The 16,822-nt window shown below is 53.7% G+C and overlaps 1 protein-coding gene across 1 annotated transcript in view; it reads left to right on the top strand.

The window, feature by feature from the left end:
• CTNNBL1 (catenin beta like 1) overlaps positions 1-16,822 on the top strand; it is an 89,570-nt gene that overhangs the window by 40,513 nt on the left and 32,235 nt on the right. The window contains exon 11 of the mRNA XM_077336105.1: positions 12,667-12,848. Coding sequence (XP_077192220.1) covers positions 12,667-12,848 — 182 coding nt within the window. The remainder of the gene's footprint in view (positions 1-12,666; positions 12,849-16,822) is intronic.

The raw sequence follows: 16,822 nt of genomic DNA, 5'->3' as shown, positions 1-16,822 counted from the left end.
AACTGAACACGGGACTCCAAGGGAGGCCGAACCACAGCAGAGTGGTTCCAACCAGCGAGCTGTCATTAATGTTCATGTGTGATTTTGGGGGGGAGATTTTTCAAAAATTATTTGGGTAGGTCCAGTGACCAGAATGAAGCCCCACCACAGATTTCTACAAGGGCCTGATGAGACCGGCTGATTTGTTTTCAGTTCCCTTCCGAAGGGAGCTGACGTAACCCCTCCTTGAAGAGTTCTCGGTTCCTGGGAGGCCCTTGGAGTGCAGAGGCGTTTCGTTCTTAATTTAGAGTCCGAGTGGCCATCTGATCGAGAGACCCATTCAAGCTCTACGGGAAGCTTTCGAGGTGGTCCCGAGTGGCAGGCAGCTCCCTCCGCCTCTGCCGGGGAGGGGTCCTCTGGGCCGCTCTGCCAGCCTCTGGGCTCCCTGCCTCTTCTAGCCCCTCTGCCCTCTGCCCACCCTTCCTGCGCTGCACCTGTGGGATTGAGCTGCCCTCCCCTTTCCCCAGAACCACTTTCTTCGGAGAGCGTGGGCGGGGGGAGATGTGGCATCCCTGCCCCCAAGACCGGCTGAAGTGATTCGTGGCAGAAGGGAGCGGGGCCAATGCTCAGAAACCAAGAGGGGGATCTCTGTGGCCTCCGGCTAGTGGCAGCCACTTCCAGAGCTCTGCAGGCGCCGGCAGAAGGGGAGCCCCCCCCCCCTCCTTTTCTCCTCCGAATGCTAAGCTGCTCAGCTAGTCTTGCAGAACTAATTACCTGGAGTCCTGGAGCCAGATGGGGCGGGCCCCTGCTTTTTAATGTTTTCCTCATGGCTTTTTCTCCCTCTTCGGGCTGCGCTTGTTTACCTTCCCTCGCCCTCGTCCCAGATGGCGCCTAATGACGAGGAGGCAACATCCCTCTGCCCGTCAAAGGAGCTGTGAAGGACGAAGCGTGTGCAGAGGCGCCAGACGGGCTCTTGCAGTGCTGATGCCGTCCCCGGGAAGCGGTGCAGAAGGGCAGGGAGGGGCAGGGGGCTGCTGCTGGACCCGTCCGCCCTGCCTGAGTGTCGATGGGCTGGCTTGCAAAGGGGCTGCTCCGTGGAGCTCAGGACAGGCTCTCCAAGGGCTCGAGGCGGGGGGCACCCTGGTTCCCCTTCAGAACCAGGTCCGAGCCCAGGGGCACCTTGACGACCGACAAAGGTTTATTCAAGGCGTAAGCTTTTGTGTCCCAACACACAATAAATGGGAGTTGCAAAACCACAGGTCTAAGCGGGGAGTGGGCTGCGGGTTAGACATTGGCCAGATACCAGGGCCTGGAAGAGGCAACAAGCTAAGTTTATGAGGCCTCCTGTCATTTGGGTTCACCTCTGGGTAGAGGAACATAGTAAAGGGAATGAAAATGTCGAGAGTAAAGATTATTGGACAGATGCAGTCCCAATTGTGGACCCCGAGAGGGAAGGAAAGAGAACCAGTTGCTCTGCTCCATTCGTCTCCCCTCCTCTTCTGTGAGTGAGGCCTGACCCTAGACTCCGGGGCTTCGTTTCGAGGGCCCAGCACCTCCCCAGTGGCGGCAGCAGCAGCAGCAGCTCCATCCCATAACCCTCCTGGGGCAGCAGAGGAGACAGAGGCCAGTTGTCTGCGGTGTGGCCGGCCAGCCATGGCTGTGCCACTCTTGCTCAGGCTGCTGCTGGGCCGGAGGCCATGGCCCATGCTGGATGAAGGGGCCTGAAGAGGCCTTTTGGCTTTGGGGAGCCCTAAAGAGCCTTCCTAGTTCCTTTGGGTCAGCCGCTGGGCCTGCTTCTCCTCAGACCTGAATATTCTTCCCCTGGTGCTCCCCCCTCTGAAGCTCTTCCCTGCCGCCTTTTCCCAGTTCTCCACACATGCCTCCCTTCTGACTCGGAGGTCCCTTCTGACCCAGGGTCTTGGGCAGGGAAAGGTCTTCCATGACCCTTGTGGCCTCTAAACTGGAGCGGCCCCCATTCCTCCTAGCCTGGTCTGCGAGCTCCAGTCCCTTTCCCTGCGGGCAAGCCGTCGAGAGGGCGTCCCGCTCTCCTGCAGAGTGCATCTCCCACGAGAGGGCCACTTCTGCATGCATCTGCGTTTGTGTCTCCTCTGCTGTTGTGCTCCCTTTGGACTGATAGCAGAATTCGGCCGAAAGCTCTTGGCCCCGCAGATGTTGTCTCTGCAGGTATTTCCTCCCCTCCGCTCAGCCGCCCTTCCTGGCTTCCAGTCTCATGTTCTCTCTGTCTCTTACTAGGAGTGATGCGCCGGTTTTAGAGGTATAACTGGAGCGGCAGCAAATGGCGGGCGATGCGGAGGAGAGAGAGCCTTTCTGCTTCCGTCCCACGATGGGGGCCCCCTTGGCAGAGGAAGGGCCACACTGGGGGCTAGAAGAAATAGTCCAGAGACTGCTGGAGGCAAAAATAATTTTAACAACATGTTCCTATAAGGTACAAAACTGTTTCCTTTTATCTAAACTCTTTTTCAGTTTAAGGAAGCAGTTTTGTACCATATAGGAATATATTATTAAGATTATTTTTGCTTTTTGCATCCTATTGTTTTTTTGACTGTTTTTTCATCTGCACCGTTTGGCCATCTTATCTATTTGTTCCCCACCAGGAGGTTGGCATCCCTGTTAGTGCTGAATCCGCCAAGTGCTCTGTAGTTTGCTCTGTCTCCCGGGTCTCAGGCTGAGAAAGGTCTTGCATTTGAACTGGTCCGTTTCCCTGGCTGTCCAACCGGAAACTGAACCCGGGACTTCCCTCAGGATGGAGGGATGGCCACCAACCTGGAAGTGGGCCCATTCCTGGAGGACGGGGCGGTCAGTGGCTGCTAGCCATGGTGGATATTCAGCAGTTTGGTCTCGATGGCCAGAGATTGGGGGATGCTGATGCTGGGTTTCCTAGGGGCTGCTGGTCAGCTGCCGTGGGAGGCAGGATGCTGGACCTGAGGAGGCGCTCCTCTGACCCAACAGAGCCCTTTGGCTGTGCTTCTCTTCCCTCTTTGCCCTCTCTGGATCGGAGCAGGGCTCAGTCCAGGGTCTCCTTCTGGAAGCTAGCAGAGGAATCAAAATGGCGGCTCAAGAGTCCGCTCCTGAGGCCTGGAGGAGGAAGAGGAGGAGGAGGACAGGCAAGTTCCTCGGGGCCGGGGCCGGAAGTCGGAAGAGGGGGCAGCTTTGCTTGCAGACGGAGGCACATTTCGATTCCGAACGGACCGTGGGCATGTGAGCAGACTCCGTTGCAAGTTGGTGGCCTCCAACAGAGGTTTAGAAATGTCACATCCAATTAACGTCTCTCTCCGAGCACAATTCAATTCCTGCTCCGATCAGGAGCTGCCTGAGGCAGGAAGAAATAAGGCCCCTGTGAGATGGGGAGGGAGGGAGGGGGGGGCTGCCTTGACAAGCCCCTCCTGGGTGGGACGCACTAGTGGGGGAGGGCCGGCGGGGGACAGAGCTCGTCTCTGCAGTTAAGGGGGGGGGGGCTGTGTGACAGGGGGGAAATGGTGTGTGGATTCCTACGCTGTGAGCAATTCTATTTGAAGGGGCTTTCCCTGACCTGCGTACACTTGCAGACTGAGAATGGCCAGGAGGAGAGGGGCACGGCCAGGAAGACCGGCTGCGAGACAGAAATCTGGGCAGAGAGCAGGTGGCAGAATTGCCTGCAGCAAAAGGCGTGGTTCCTTCCTTCCTTCCTTCCTTCCTTCCTTCCTTCCTTCCTTCCTTCCTTCCTTCCTTCCTTCCTTCCTTCCTTCCTTCCTTCCTTCCTTCCTTCCTTCCTTCCTTCCTTCCTTCCTTCCTTCCTTCCTTCCTTCCTTCCTTCCTTCCCCTCTCTCTCTCTCTTTCTCTCCCTCCCCCAAAGAAAACCGGGGTGTGGGGACTAAGTCTCTTTTGTGATTTCTCTTGTTTTCCTTTCTCATCGGCTCCTTGGAAACCCAATCTTAATATGTACCTACTGAAATACCCCGACCCCCTTTGGTGTTTCTCTGCCCGCAGCCCACAGTGGAGTCATTTCCCCACAGGCTCTCTGAGCTCCTGGCTCCTCCTTCGTTCGAACCGCCGTGTGCTGCGTCCGTGGGGGCCCTTGGCGATGGGGGGAGCCTCTCTCGGTTCTCCCTCCCCCTCTGTCCCGAGCCCCTGCCAGTTGAGGCCCAGCTTGCCCGGTCATTTCTCAGACGTTGGTTTGTCTGGGGACCAGGCTGCTGGCGTCAGGCAGCTGACCCTTGGAGTCCGGTGACTTTTTAAGGACAGACCACCGCAGTGGGGCTGGTCTCCAAAGCCTTGTGGGGCCTGGAGGCTTGCTCCTCTTCATTGTCTCATCCTGTCTCCCCCCCCCCCCAGTCTCTCATTTGCCACTCCTAAAGGCCCGGTTGGGGCCATTTCCGCCTCTCGGAGTAGCTGGTCAAGGGGTCAGTCTTCACCCTGTATCTAATCTGCACACACGTTAATTCTGAAGGTTACTCAGTATTGGCAAACTTGTGGTAAAGTTTTCATGTCCTGAAAGCTAGCCGAGTGCCTTAGCAGGGCAAGTAAGCACAGCGTGCGCAGAGGACATGTGGCGAGGAAGACAGCAAACCAAGCAAAGCATGTTCACCAAGCTGGTACTTAAGTAAGATAGTAGCTATTTATTAGTGAACTTAATTCTACATTGTTGTTAGGTGCGAAGTCGTGTCCGACCCATCGCGACCCCACGGACAATGATCCTCCGGGCCTTCCTGTCCTCTACCATTCCCCGGAGTCCATTTAAGTTTGCACCCACTGCTTCAGGGACTCCATCCAGCCACCTCATTCTCTGTCGTCCCCTTCTTCTTTTGCCCTCGATCGCTCCCAGCATTAGGCTCTTCTCCAGGGAGTCCTTCCTTCTCATGAGGTGGCCAAAGTATTTGAGTTTCATCTTCAGGATCTGGCCTTCTAAGGAGCAGGCAGGGCTGATCTCCTCTAGGACTGACCGGTTGGTTCGCCTTGCAGTCCAAGGGACTCGCAAGAGTCTTCTCCAGCTCCAGAGTTCAGAAGCCTCAATTCTTTGACGCTCGGCCTTCCTTAGGGTCCAGCTTTCACACAAGGATATTTGGTGGTAAAGAGAAGGTTCCTTCTCTAATCTAAATTGCTGGATCATGTTGCCTGCTTGAGGGATGGAAGAGGAGGAAGGAAATGACCCTCTGGGGACGGGTCAGTGAGGTCAGAAGGTGAGAGGCCAGTGTTCCTGTTTGAGCCTCAGGTCAGGAGGCATCACACAGAGAGCTGCTTCCAACAAATTCAGGGGTGGGGGTCCACTCACCCCCTCCCTGCTCTCCATAGACCCTGGGTGGCACCATCCGCGCCTGGCCCACCAACGGGCACCCTTCCTGTCCTTGTCACAAGACTGGTAACCTCAAGACTGGACTCCTATAATGTGCCCACCCATGGCTACCTTGGAAGATGCTTCAGAAGTTGCAAGCCGTCCCAGACACAATCTGTCAGATTGCTAGCAGGTTGCATCTCGTTCTGTGCATGGGAGACGTATCCTGTGGCGACTGCCCTGGCCTCCCAGTGAGCTCCTGGTGCCCGTGCAGAAGGCGCTAAGGAAGAAAAAGGAAATGTTCAGGAAGAAATGGAAGAAGGGTGTCTGCAGGTTACAAGGCACTAGGTCAGCCATCAGAGAGGCCAAGCCTGGGAGCGAACGGAGATTAGGCAGGGAAGCCCACTATAATAAGAGAAGCTTCTTCAGATACACGAGGAGCAAATGTAAGATAAATGAGGCAAGAGGCAGATTCTGGCAGACGACAGAGAGAAAGCAGAAAGGCTCAATACCTATTTTGCCTCTGGGTATTCCCAGGAGAAGAAGGGCACCTCTAGTGATGGAAGGTGGCAGGTTGACATGGACAGAGCGGGTAGTGGGGCTCATTTAATTTATGGATAACACCAAATTGGGATAAGAAATGAACATCCCAGAAGATGGAGTTCAACGAGATCTGAACCTGCTGGAGAAATGGGCCAATGACAACAAGATGCAGTTGACTAAGGAGAAGGGCAGAGTTCTGCATCCGGGTCACAAAAATGAGGAGCATCCGTACTGCGTGGGAGATACACTTATGGGCAGCAGTGGGTGTGAACGAGATCTTGGGGTACCTGTGGACTGTGAGTTCAGTAGGAGCAGACAGGGTGATGCAGTGGTAAAGAGGGCAAAGGCAGTCTTGGGCCGGATCCACAGAGGCATCACATCAAAATCACAAGGAGCCATAGTCCCTGTGCTGTACACCATATGGGCCAGACCCCTCCTGGAGTCCCATGTGCAGTTCTGGAGGACTCCCATCAAAAAGCTTGGGTGGGCACCTCTAGGCACGTGCCCTCTGCCTGCATCTGTTGACGAGTCGGCCCTTGGGTTATGTAGGACTCTTCCTCCTGGCCTTCTTGTGGCTCAGCCCCCTCTTTGCATGGTGAAGTTCCCAGTCTGTTAGTATCTGAATTAGTTCTTTGCTAAAAAGACACCTCAATAAGCCCAGGATGAGACTAAGATGAACTGCTTGGCCTCCAGTAGAATAAATATTTCAAGTAAAATCAAGGCGAGGCAGCCCAGTCAAACAGCTATTGATCCCTAAGAGCCTGAACTTAAGCCCCATGAATATGCCAAGGAGCAGCTCTCTGCATCCTGCCTAAACGCTGATCAATATGCAATTACTCCCCCCCCCTCCTCCTTGGGCTCTGCAGCCAAAACCCGAACTTCATTTTGAGGCTTTTATTATTTTGACTCACCAAGTTGAAGGAGAGTGGAAAGGGGGTGGGGGGAGGAGTGTTGGCTTTTAACAAATGTTAAAATATGTGTTCTTCTCGTTGGACTTTCCCCCCCAACTCTCTGCTGTGCTGAATGAACAGATAACACCGTGCAGGTTATCTTCTCCCGCCTTGGAGAGCAGACGCTTTAAACTCATGATCTCATCAGGCGTTTAACCTGATCCTACCGTTGCAGCTGTAAGCGAGAGCTGCCATAGGATAGGGGAGGGAGATCAAGATGGGGCCCATATGAGTCGGTCTGCAGCAGCAGCAGGAAATAGCGAGAGTCCAGGAGCCCCAAAAGACCAACGACTTTGGGGGCAGAGGGGGAGCAAATGTGTCATGCTTAAGAGCGGACACTTCTAATCCAGTGAGCTGGGTTTGATCCCCCACTACTCCTCCCTGTGCAGCCAGCAGGGTGACCTTGGGCTAGTCACAGTCCTGTTAGAACTGTTCTCACAGAGCAGTGCCAACCCTGCTTCGGTTTGGTTGTAGCAAACCAGCCATCCCCGTCAGTTTATTACGGTCCTTGACCAGATCAAAGCAGCCACAATATTTAAACATTCAGACCTACGATAAAAGCTGCCTAACGACAGTAAGGTTACTTTGGCATTAAAACGAATAGAAAATACAGTGTGTTGCGAAATGCTTAATTAAATTAGGCGCGACCCGAACTGTGTTCCCTGCGGTCTTTTCTAATTCGACAGGCCAGTCCTCCGTGCTTGGCAGCCGTCCATGGCAGCTTCTCGGTTTTGTCAGCTAACGTGATGGGCAGAAGGGTCCTAGTGCTTCAACCAGGACGGGAAGCGAGGAGGAGATGAATAATAACTCTTCTGATCCACTGGTAGAGCCTACGGTCAAAGGAAACCTGTTCTGGGGAGTCCGGCCTTCCCACTCCGCATAGACAGGCCTCCTGAGCAGACCTTTGGCCTCAAGGACAGCAGAGGGTAGCGCATTGCACCTTCAGAGAGTAAAATTCTCTTGCAGTTAAAATTCCCTAAAAATCTATGATTCTGGTATTCTTCTATTAAGGGTATTTAGACCAAAGAGAGAGTTCCTAACTCTGCTTATATTGCAACAAAAATAGAGTCCAATCAGGCACCTTTAAGAATAACCAAGATTTATTCAAGGCGGGACCTTTCGAGTGCATGCAATCTGTGCATGTACTCGAAAGCTCCCACCTTGAAAAAATCTTGGTCTTTAAGGTGTACTCTGTGCATGTACTCAAAAGCTCCCACCTTGAACAAATCTTGGTTCGTCTTTAAGGTGTACTCTGTGCATGCACTCAGATGCTCCCACCTTGAATAAATCTTGGTTGGTCTTAAAGGTGCACTCTGTGCATGCACTCGAAAGCTCCCACCTTGAACAAATCTTGGTTGGTCTGAAAGGTGCTTTTGGGCTCCATTTTTCGTGTGCTGCTCCAGACCAACACGGTGACCCACTTGAATCTCTGCTTACATCGATTTGCCTTTCTACGCCTCCTATTCTTTGCTTGAGGACAGAGTTAGCCTGGGCAAAGTCCAGTGACTGAAAAAAACTGGAGAATCCGTAGTAGCCCAATTTATCCTCCCTTCCTCCCCCGTGGTGGCCAAGATTTGTCCTGCAACGTAAGGTGGGTCAGGCCATTGGACTTCACTTCCGTTGTTGTACGGATAACATTACAGGTGGTGCAGTTCCTTGTAGAAAGGTTGATGAGGTCTTGGAGGTCCTGCCAAAGAAGCAGGCAACTCCTCCAGCCCCGTGGCTGCCCTCCCAACGGCCTGGCAACCCAACGCCTCCTGTTTTCCCACCCTTCTTGTCACTGGCCACCAGTGTCGGTCCCCAAAAGCAGCACATTCAGGGCGGGCTAGAATTTGAATCAGGACTCCTGTTTGTGGAAGCTGCTTCACATCTCTCGTGGGACACAGCTGAGTCCTCTTTGGCCGAATCGGCTGCTTAATCTCTGGCTCCGGGGGCCCAGGGTTCCTCTCCAGAGGCCAGGGGGATCCCTGTTCTGGCACTGCTGGCTTGTGGCTGAGTGCGGACGGAGGGCGTGCCTTGCCTTCCTTTTTTGCGTCGTGCTGGAAGGCGCTGAGGCCGGCTCTGAAGAGGCATCCGAGATTGGCTCCCTCTCTCTCCCTGCCTCCGCTCTTCTTCCCCCTCATCTGCTTGTGTTCCCATTCAGGCATCACCGAGGCTGTTCTTTCAGCTCCGGGTTCTCAGGATTTTGTCTCTCCAAACGAGACGCCCCTCGAACAAATTGGGAGTCACGCTCTGCTGAATGGAGTCGTGTCCGCTATCAGACGCCTGCGCCTCGCCTCCCTCTGGCTGGCACCGACAACAGGCATGTCCACGGCTGTGTTTTGGAGGAGCTTTCTGCGAGGGCGGCTGGTGTGCGCCTTCTGGCACCTGCCGTGGGCAGCAGCCAAGAAACAGCAGAAAATCCTGCCGGATTTGCTTGCCTAGCGCCTGTTCTGCCTCGGCAGGCAAAGCTGGCCTCGGATTCTGGCACGGTGACCACAGGCGAGAGGAAAGCCACCGGAAAGGAACAACGGCAGTCCTTCATGGGTTGAGCCAGCGTGGTGTCATGGCAAACTCTTATCGGGAGAACTGGGCCACGTGAAGCCTGCTGGGTGACCTTGGGCCAGTTCTCTCAGAGCTCTCTCAGCCCCACCCGCCTCACAGGGTATCGGTTGTGGACAGAGGAAGGGAAGTGGGATTGTAAAGTACGTTGAGAGTCCTTTGGGTAGTTCTTAGAACCATAGAGCTGGACGGGACCTCCAGGCTCATCCAGTCCAAGCCCCTGCAGAATTTTGGAAATTCACAACTACCTGCCCACCCAGTGAGGCCACCATTCCATGCCCAGATGATGCCCCCCCCCCCGAATCCCTGGCCAGTCTGGCCTGGAGGAAATTTGCCTCCCGAACCCATTTCCCTGGGCAGGCAAGAAAGAGCCACAAGAGCCAAGCATGGACACAATCCCTTCTGCCCGCCCAGCCACGCACACTCTGCCCAGGTGAACAGAATCAGCACTTCAGTGAGGTGGCTGTTTAGCCTCTGCTTAAAAGGAGAGGTTTTTCCTCCTCCTCCTCCTCCTCCTCCAGTCCCTTTGAGAACTGTATTGACGGCCACAAGAATAAATAAACAGCTTTGAAAGAGCTCTGGATAGATTCATGGTGGATCAGTCCATCAATGGCTACAAGCAGTGGGGGGAACTGCTGCGGCCACGAGGGAAGCCAACACATTCAGGGGCACTAAACCTCCCAGTCCCTGAGCCAGGAGGAACAGAACTCGGCCAGATTGGGGGAACTCCCCTGGCGCCCTGCAGAAATCAGTGGCCACAGCTGAAGGTCTGGGTGGCAGAACGTGTTCGGAAGAAGCAGCTGGTTCTTTGTGACTTGAGATGATGGGCAGGAATTGCAGGTGGGCAGCAGGAGCCAGACTTTTTGCACTAGAATGATGACCCCTTTCCAGGGATTGCCTACGAACCTGATGCTCCTTTGCACAAGAGCTTTGCGCCAGTCACTCCCCCCACCCCCGGCCTTCCTTGCAGAATCACATTTGCTCTTCGGACCACTGGCTGTTCACGCACGGTGCTGGTTCTGCTCCAAACCCTGTCCTCCAGGCAACGGCTTCAGGCAGGCTGCAGCTGGAAGGCAGAACCTCTCATTCTCAAACAGCACGCAGGAGTGGAGGAGCCTGCTTCTGCCTGGATGGGTCCCCTGGAGGTCCATCTCCTTCTTAGTTTATGCACCAGAACAGGAGTAGGAAGGTAAAATTTCTGGAAATCTTGAAGACGTGGGAAGAAACTGCTCCCCTTTTTTTGGGGGGGGGGCAGACATTTTGGAGGGAAATGTTGAATATATGCGGCATTCTCCCCTGGAGCTACACTGGTTACCGATTGAGTTCCAGATCAGGTTTAAGGTGCTGGTTTTAGAAAAAGAAGAGTTGGTTCTTATATGCCCCTTTTCTCTACCCAAAGGAATCCTAGAATCCTAGAGTTGGAAGGGGCCATACAGGCCATCTAGTCCAACCCCCTGCTCAACGCAGGATCAGCCCAGAGCATCCTAAGTCTCAAAGCGGCTTCCAGTCGCCTTCCCTTTCCTCTCCCCACAACAGACACCCTGTGAGGTGGGTGAGGCTGAGAGAGCCCTGAGATTCCTGCTTGGTCAGAACAGTTTTCTCAGTGCCATGGCGAGCCCAAGGTCACCCAGCTGGCTGCATGTGGAGCAGAGCAGGGAATCAAACCTGGATCGCCGGTTCAGAAGTTGGCGCTCCTGACCACTGCACCAAGTTGGCTTTAACCTTTAAGGCCTTCTCCAGTCAGGGAGCTGCATACCTGAGGTCGCCTCTCCGAATGCATCTTTTGAAGAGCTCTGTGGTCTCTTATTTGTTGATGTAAGTCACCCCAAGGCCATTCGGAGAGCGGTGGCACACAGATTAAGATATATTTTCCTATCAACCCTAAACCTGCATGGAGCAGGGGGTTGGACTGGCCCCCTCCAACTCTGTGATTAAAGGTGTCACTTATAACTTAACATTTGCATGTAACATTTCACCATTTGGCCTATGTTTGTAATTTAAAATCACAAATGTCTTTGTTTTCATGTCAAGAATAATGGCAAATATACTGCTTATATACTCCCTGTTTATACTCACTGTTTGAGAAAGAGTTCCAAATTTCTTTAGACTGCGCTACCATAACACAATTACTTATATTTGAATTGGGGGAGGGGGGGTGGAAATTAAAACTTGAAGGTAGAAAATACATTTTGTATTAAAGTAGAAAAAACTGTATTATTTGGACAGAAGCATCTCACAGAGTAACAATAGGTAGGATTACCAGCGTAATTGGAGATTAAATTAAACTTTATTACTTTAAAATCACCGAACTATTTAATAACGTGCTATCATTAAACACATTGCAGCATAATAATTGCCAGAAAAAGAAAACAATTCTTGGCAGAGTTGCATGTCTACTGTAGAAATTGTCATTATCTAAAGCGGTAAATTGCCTGACAGTCCCCCCTCCCCACCCATAATACACTATTAGAGTAAAACCTTGTTTTTCATTTCACTCATTCCTAAGGAGAAAGGAAATACAGTTCTCCCCCTCCCCTCCCCTCCCCAGTATTCTCCAAAATTTCCCTATTTTTCCACTGGGAAAATCAAAAAGGGAAAACCTTGTTTTAGGAAACATTGGAGTCATTCTACAAGAGCAAAACGTTTCACGTTCCCCTCCTGTACTTTCCCCCATTCCCTCCTCCCGCTCAGGAGCAGATCCTGTTACATTCCAGCGTTGTATTTATACGGAATGCAGTCCAGATTAAATACAGAGGATGAATATCTAATGATCCATGGAATAATGGTCTAAAAACCCACACAATGGGACCCACCCAAGAGAGCATATAGGTTTGCATGACAGAACAGAAAGGGGTTTTAATGACTGGGGACTGACCCCCCCACTGCCCCCGCCATCAGCAAGCTATGTTTGCATGTGGCATGGCAAACTGAAACGGCTCATGCTGTGGACACCGGTTTCTCATAAATTGTCATGGGTGGTACTTTAGGCCCACGTGAATCATGTTTTCTTGGCCCGTGAGTGTGTAACAGTCACTGCAGCCCAGGAGAAGAACGGAGAAGAGGAGGCCGAGGGGTGGATGTGATTGCCCCCTTGGAGCACCTGAAAGACCCTCATGCAGGGGAGGGCAGGAAGCGGTTCTTGTTGGCAGGAGAGGGGAAGACTTGCAAGAGGGTGTAAATTGCAGGTGGGCAGGTGCCAGCTGGGCATTAGGGATTTTCTCCCCACACTAAGAGTACTTCAGCAGTGGAATGGGCTGGCCGGGGAGGGGCTGAGTCTTCAGTCTCCTGGCCAGGCTGTGCCTGAGCTGGCCTCCTTGTCCCCTTGCTCCTGCAGCTCCTTCACCTGTCCCCCGCCCCCAGTAACAGACTCCTCCTCCTTTGCAGGGAGAAGAAAATCTCCAGGAGCAGCGCCTTGAAAGTCCTGGATCATGCCATGATCGGGCCAGAGGGAGCAGACAACTGCCACAAGTTTGTGGACATCCTTGGCTTGAGGACCATCTTCCCTCTCTTCATGAAGTCCCCCAAGAAAATCAAGAAGGTCGGCGCCTCGGAGAAGGAGCACGAAGGTAGGGCGGAAACCAGGCCTGCCTCCCGGGCAAGGGGAGATAGAAAGATAAAAATCCTGGCTTCTCTGAGCATCATGCACCCGTCCCCCCCCCTCCCCTCCCCTCCCCGTGGCTCAGGATGCATCCGTAGGCTTGCTCTGGTAGCAGGCAGGTGCCTAAGGATGCTTCTGCTGCTCCTTCCCAGCCACTCCCAGCCAGCCGAACTACCGACATGGTGCTTAATTAGCTCTTGCCTGTGCGAGTGCGGGCCTGCCGTTTGAAGTTGTCTCTTTGATGCCAAACTCTTTTGAAAAGAGTAATGAGCCAACTGCAAATGTCACCTCCAAAGCAGCATTTTTTTCCCTGGCTCCGAGCAGCGGACTGTGACGTGAACATCAGGCACCAGCAGGCACGCATTTCTTGTGGCTACCGTTCCTCCTCCCCTCGGCTTCCCCTCCGCCCAGCCTCTCCCCACACGGCTCTGCGCTTGGCAGAGATCGGCAGACTAGTCAGGGTGATCCGATGGTTTGGCCTCTGCAGTTCTGTTTCTGGGCAAACGCTGGATTGTGTATTGAACTGGATGAAAAAAAAAGTGATCTTAGTTTCCTGCAATGACAAACAAGATTCTAGGGATAAAAAGTTTTGAGACTCAGTTCTCCCTTCATCGGATACAAGTCGGACACGTCTATCTGATGAAGTAAGGACTATCATTCAAAATCTCACACAAACAGACACACCGAACTCTTGTTGGTCTTGCAGGTGGCCCAGCCTGGAATCTGGCTTTGGGGGCGAGGGGCCGCTTCAAATTCCGAAGCGCACAACCCTTACGATATCTAACATAATAAAAGGTGTTACGTACTTCTGACAACGTGCCGAAGGTCCCAAAGGCTCCTATTGGTGGAATCTCTCCCCTCCTCCCTTTAGGGCCAGTGGCTACTCATGCTCAGGATTCCGCACCCCGGTTCCCAGGCGTGCTTGAACCTGATTTGGATCAGGACCACTGTGTGCACAGAGACCTCCTCTTGGGGTTCCCAGTGAGGCACAAAGCCCACACCAAACCTTGAGCCAGCACCCGTTGCATTGCAGCACGCAACGGGCTTTATTACTAGTAACACATAGTCCTTAAAAATTCATCAAACACAACACTTTAAATTTGCAGTTTGGGGCTCTTTTTTTAACGGCATAGCTGGTGTTCCAGCCACTGCATGGACAAGGGCAGGTGCCCAGAGAACTAACATTTTCAAAAGTGGTGTCAAATAGTATAACCATGCAGGGGCTCTCCAGAGGTCCATGGACTACGATTGCCCCTGCTCCATAGACCTCTGAAGAGCCACAGTTTGGCCACCCCTGGCATAATGCTTGTGTGGTTAAAGGGCCGTGAAGTCACAGCTGATTTGCATTGCCCCCAGCAAAGGGCTTTCAGGACCAGTGAGAAGTGGAGGTGGCTGTCCCAGCATTCCTCTGCAGGGCCTCCTCGGTGGTCCCCCCTACTCAGCTTCCGGGATGCTGGGAGATCTTCCCTCCCATTGGAGGCTGAGGCTGCTCTTGATGAGATCATGTTAATGTTCCCCTTTGTATTCTGCCTTTGCTGCAGAAGCATGTTTGAGGCATGCACAGGAGGCATTTCTGCAGACAGCCTTCACCCAAAACACGCAGATGAGGCAATGGGAAAAGGGCTGGGCCGAGCTTCATGGGCCTGCAGGGACTGGGTGTTGGCTTCCCTGGTTCAAGACTGAATCTCCACCCCAGCCCACCTCCACTTTTTCACCATTGAGAAACCGCTGAAACATTCTTCAGGCTTCAAGAAACCCCAGAAGTGGTGCAATCGTGCTGAATATGGTTGGGAAGCAAAGCTGTGGCCACGCCCACCCAGGGCCCCTCCCCTCCCCACCCCCTCCAGGCCCATCAGTGGCCATTTTGGGAGAGGGGAGGGGATCAACACAACCATATCCTTATCCATTGTTGTTACTCTATATATTTCTGAAACAGCCTAGGGGGTGGGACGTGTCCGGCTGTCCAAGTTGGAGTAGGGCCAATCAGGGTACAACCCACTTTGCCCTGATTGGCCCTGCCCCTGTGGCTCCCGCCCTCCAGCCCTGGACTCTAGCCTCTTTGCTCTCAGATGCCTCAGTACCTGGAGCCAGCAGCAGGTAAGGGGAGAGGCCCCAGGCAAAGGAGGCTAACGAGGGCCTCCCACCCTGCTGCCTGCTAAGGAGCTCTGTCTCGGCCCTGCTAATGAGCCGGCCAGCCCCCGCCTGCCCCACTTGATCCGGCTGCGAGCTGCAGCCCAAAGCCACCTTAAGCTGCCTTAATATATATATTCATTAAACTCATTAGGGAAACCATTCCAGGACTGTCCGCAAAACCAATCTGGCCGTCAGTAACGCAGCTCCCTTCTGTCTTGAGCTGTGTGCTCTTGGGGGGAGGCCACATGGCCACTCCCCCCTTGAGGAAGCGTTCTCTGCTCCAGAGGCAGGCAGCATTTCATTTCTTGTTAAAGACGTTGGGCGAAGAAGGGATGCCAACTGGGACCGGGCTCTGCATGGGGAGGGCAGGGATGCTCATGAGCTGTGAGCCTTTCAGGCATTCATCCAGCCTGAGCCCGTAGAATCGGGACCCCTGCAGACGCCTGCCCCCGAAGCGTCTCTCCAGCATACTTGTTTCATTTGTCTGCCTGTTGCACTTGGAGTAGGAGGGTCCCACGGGACCTCCCCCTGGGCTGTTCCTCGGCTCACAGCCCGGACTGCCGGCTTCTCTGGCCTGTCTCCTTGTCCTGCGCCTCCGTCGCGCTCCGTGAACACAAGAGAGGCGGGCTGAGCACCGCCTTCTCCTGGCCCGTGCCACGAAGTGGGGGCTGCTTCTCTGCTTGTGGGCAAGCCCCGTGGCTGGCAGGCCCTGCCGTGGGGAGCCAAGACCCAGGGAAGGGATGGGCCCCGTGCAGGGGTGTCCCCCTCCCAGCCCACTTGCCCGCCCTGAGCCAGTAGCATTCAGGAACCTTCTATTGGGGGGGGGGGGAGCAGGTTGGCAAGGCAGCCACTGGGTCCCCCCAGCCCCCAGCATGAACTCTGCCTCCAGAATGGAAGGGTGGGGAGGGAAGGAGCACTCTTCACACCGCCTGGCAGAGGCAACCTGCTCTCTCGTGGCCCCTTAGGAGGTACAAAGAATGGGGGGGGGCTTTTTGACTTTGACAGGATTCACTTGGTCCCCTGGCCTCAAAGTCCACTTGGGTTTGGTTTCCAAAGGGATTTTCTCTGTGCTGCGTCGGCCTGTGTCTGCGACTAGCTTCTCCCTCTTTGGAGATTTTTAAGCAGAGGCTAGAGAGCCATCTGACGGAGAGGCTGATTCTGTGAAGGTTCAAGGGGGTGGCAGGTGACAGTGGAGGAGCGAGAGGGATGTGAGTGTCCTGCATAGTGCAGGGGGGTGGACTAGATGGCCCAGGAGGTCCCTTCCAACTATGTGATTCTGTGATTCTGTGATGTATGGAGCTGCTGTTTATTGCAGGCCATTTTGGGAGGCCTTTCTCTCCACGGCTGTCCCTCACGCACAGGCTGGTTTTGGTTTTGGGTGGGCCGGTGGCTCTTCCCTCGGACAGACAGAGCTGTTCTTTGTCTCTGGCACGACAGTCGATTCTCCAGGAGGGTTTGGGGCTGCATCCGCTCAGATGAAACTATGATGGGGTGTTCCCGTCAAGGGCTAATTGGTTGTTGTGGAATTCAGGCAAAGCACACTGGGAATTTCTGTTTGGAAATCTGCCTCTGGCTATTCAGATTTCACGATTTAAAATTCAGGCCCTCATGTTTGCGTTTTAAACTCCCAGCCCCCCGCGCAGGGCTCAGATTTGGCTTTGGGCACCTCCCGGGAGCTCTCTCTGCTTTCGGTGAGAAAGAGATGGATGCCTTCCAGCTTCAAATATCAAACTTCTGTTCTTTGAAATACCAAATGCTCCCAGGAAAGAAGGTGCACGGCAGCTGTAGCCGTTTTTTAAAACGCTTAGG

Source organism: Paroedura picta, chromosome 4 (genome assembly GCF_049243985.1).
Source record: "Paroedura picta isolate Pp20150507F chromosome 4, Ppicta_v3.0, whole genome shotgun sequence".
In the NCBI taxonomy this organism is placed as follows: domain Eukaryota; kingdom Metazoa; phylum Chordata; class Lepidosauria; order Squamata; family Gekkonidae; genus Paroedura; species Paroedura picta.
This window is presented reverse-complemented; position numbering and strand designations above follow the sequence as displayed.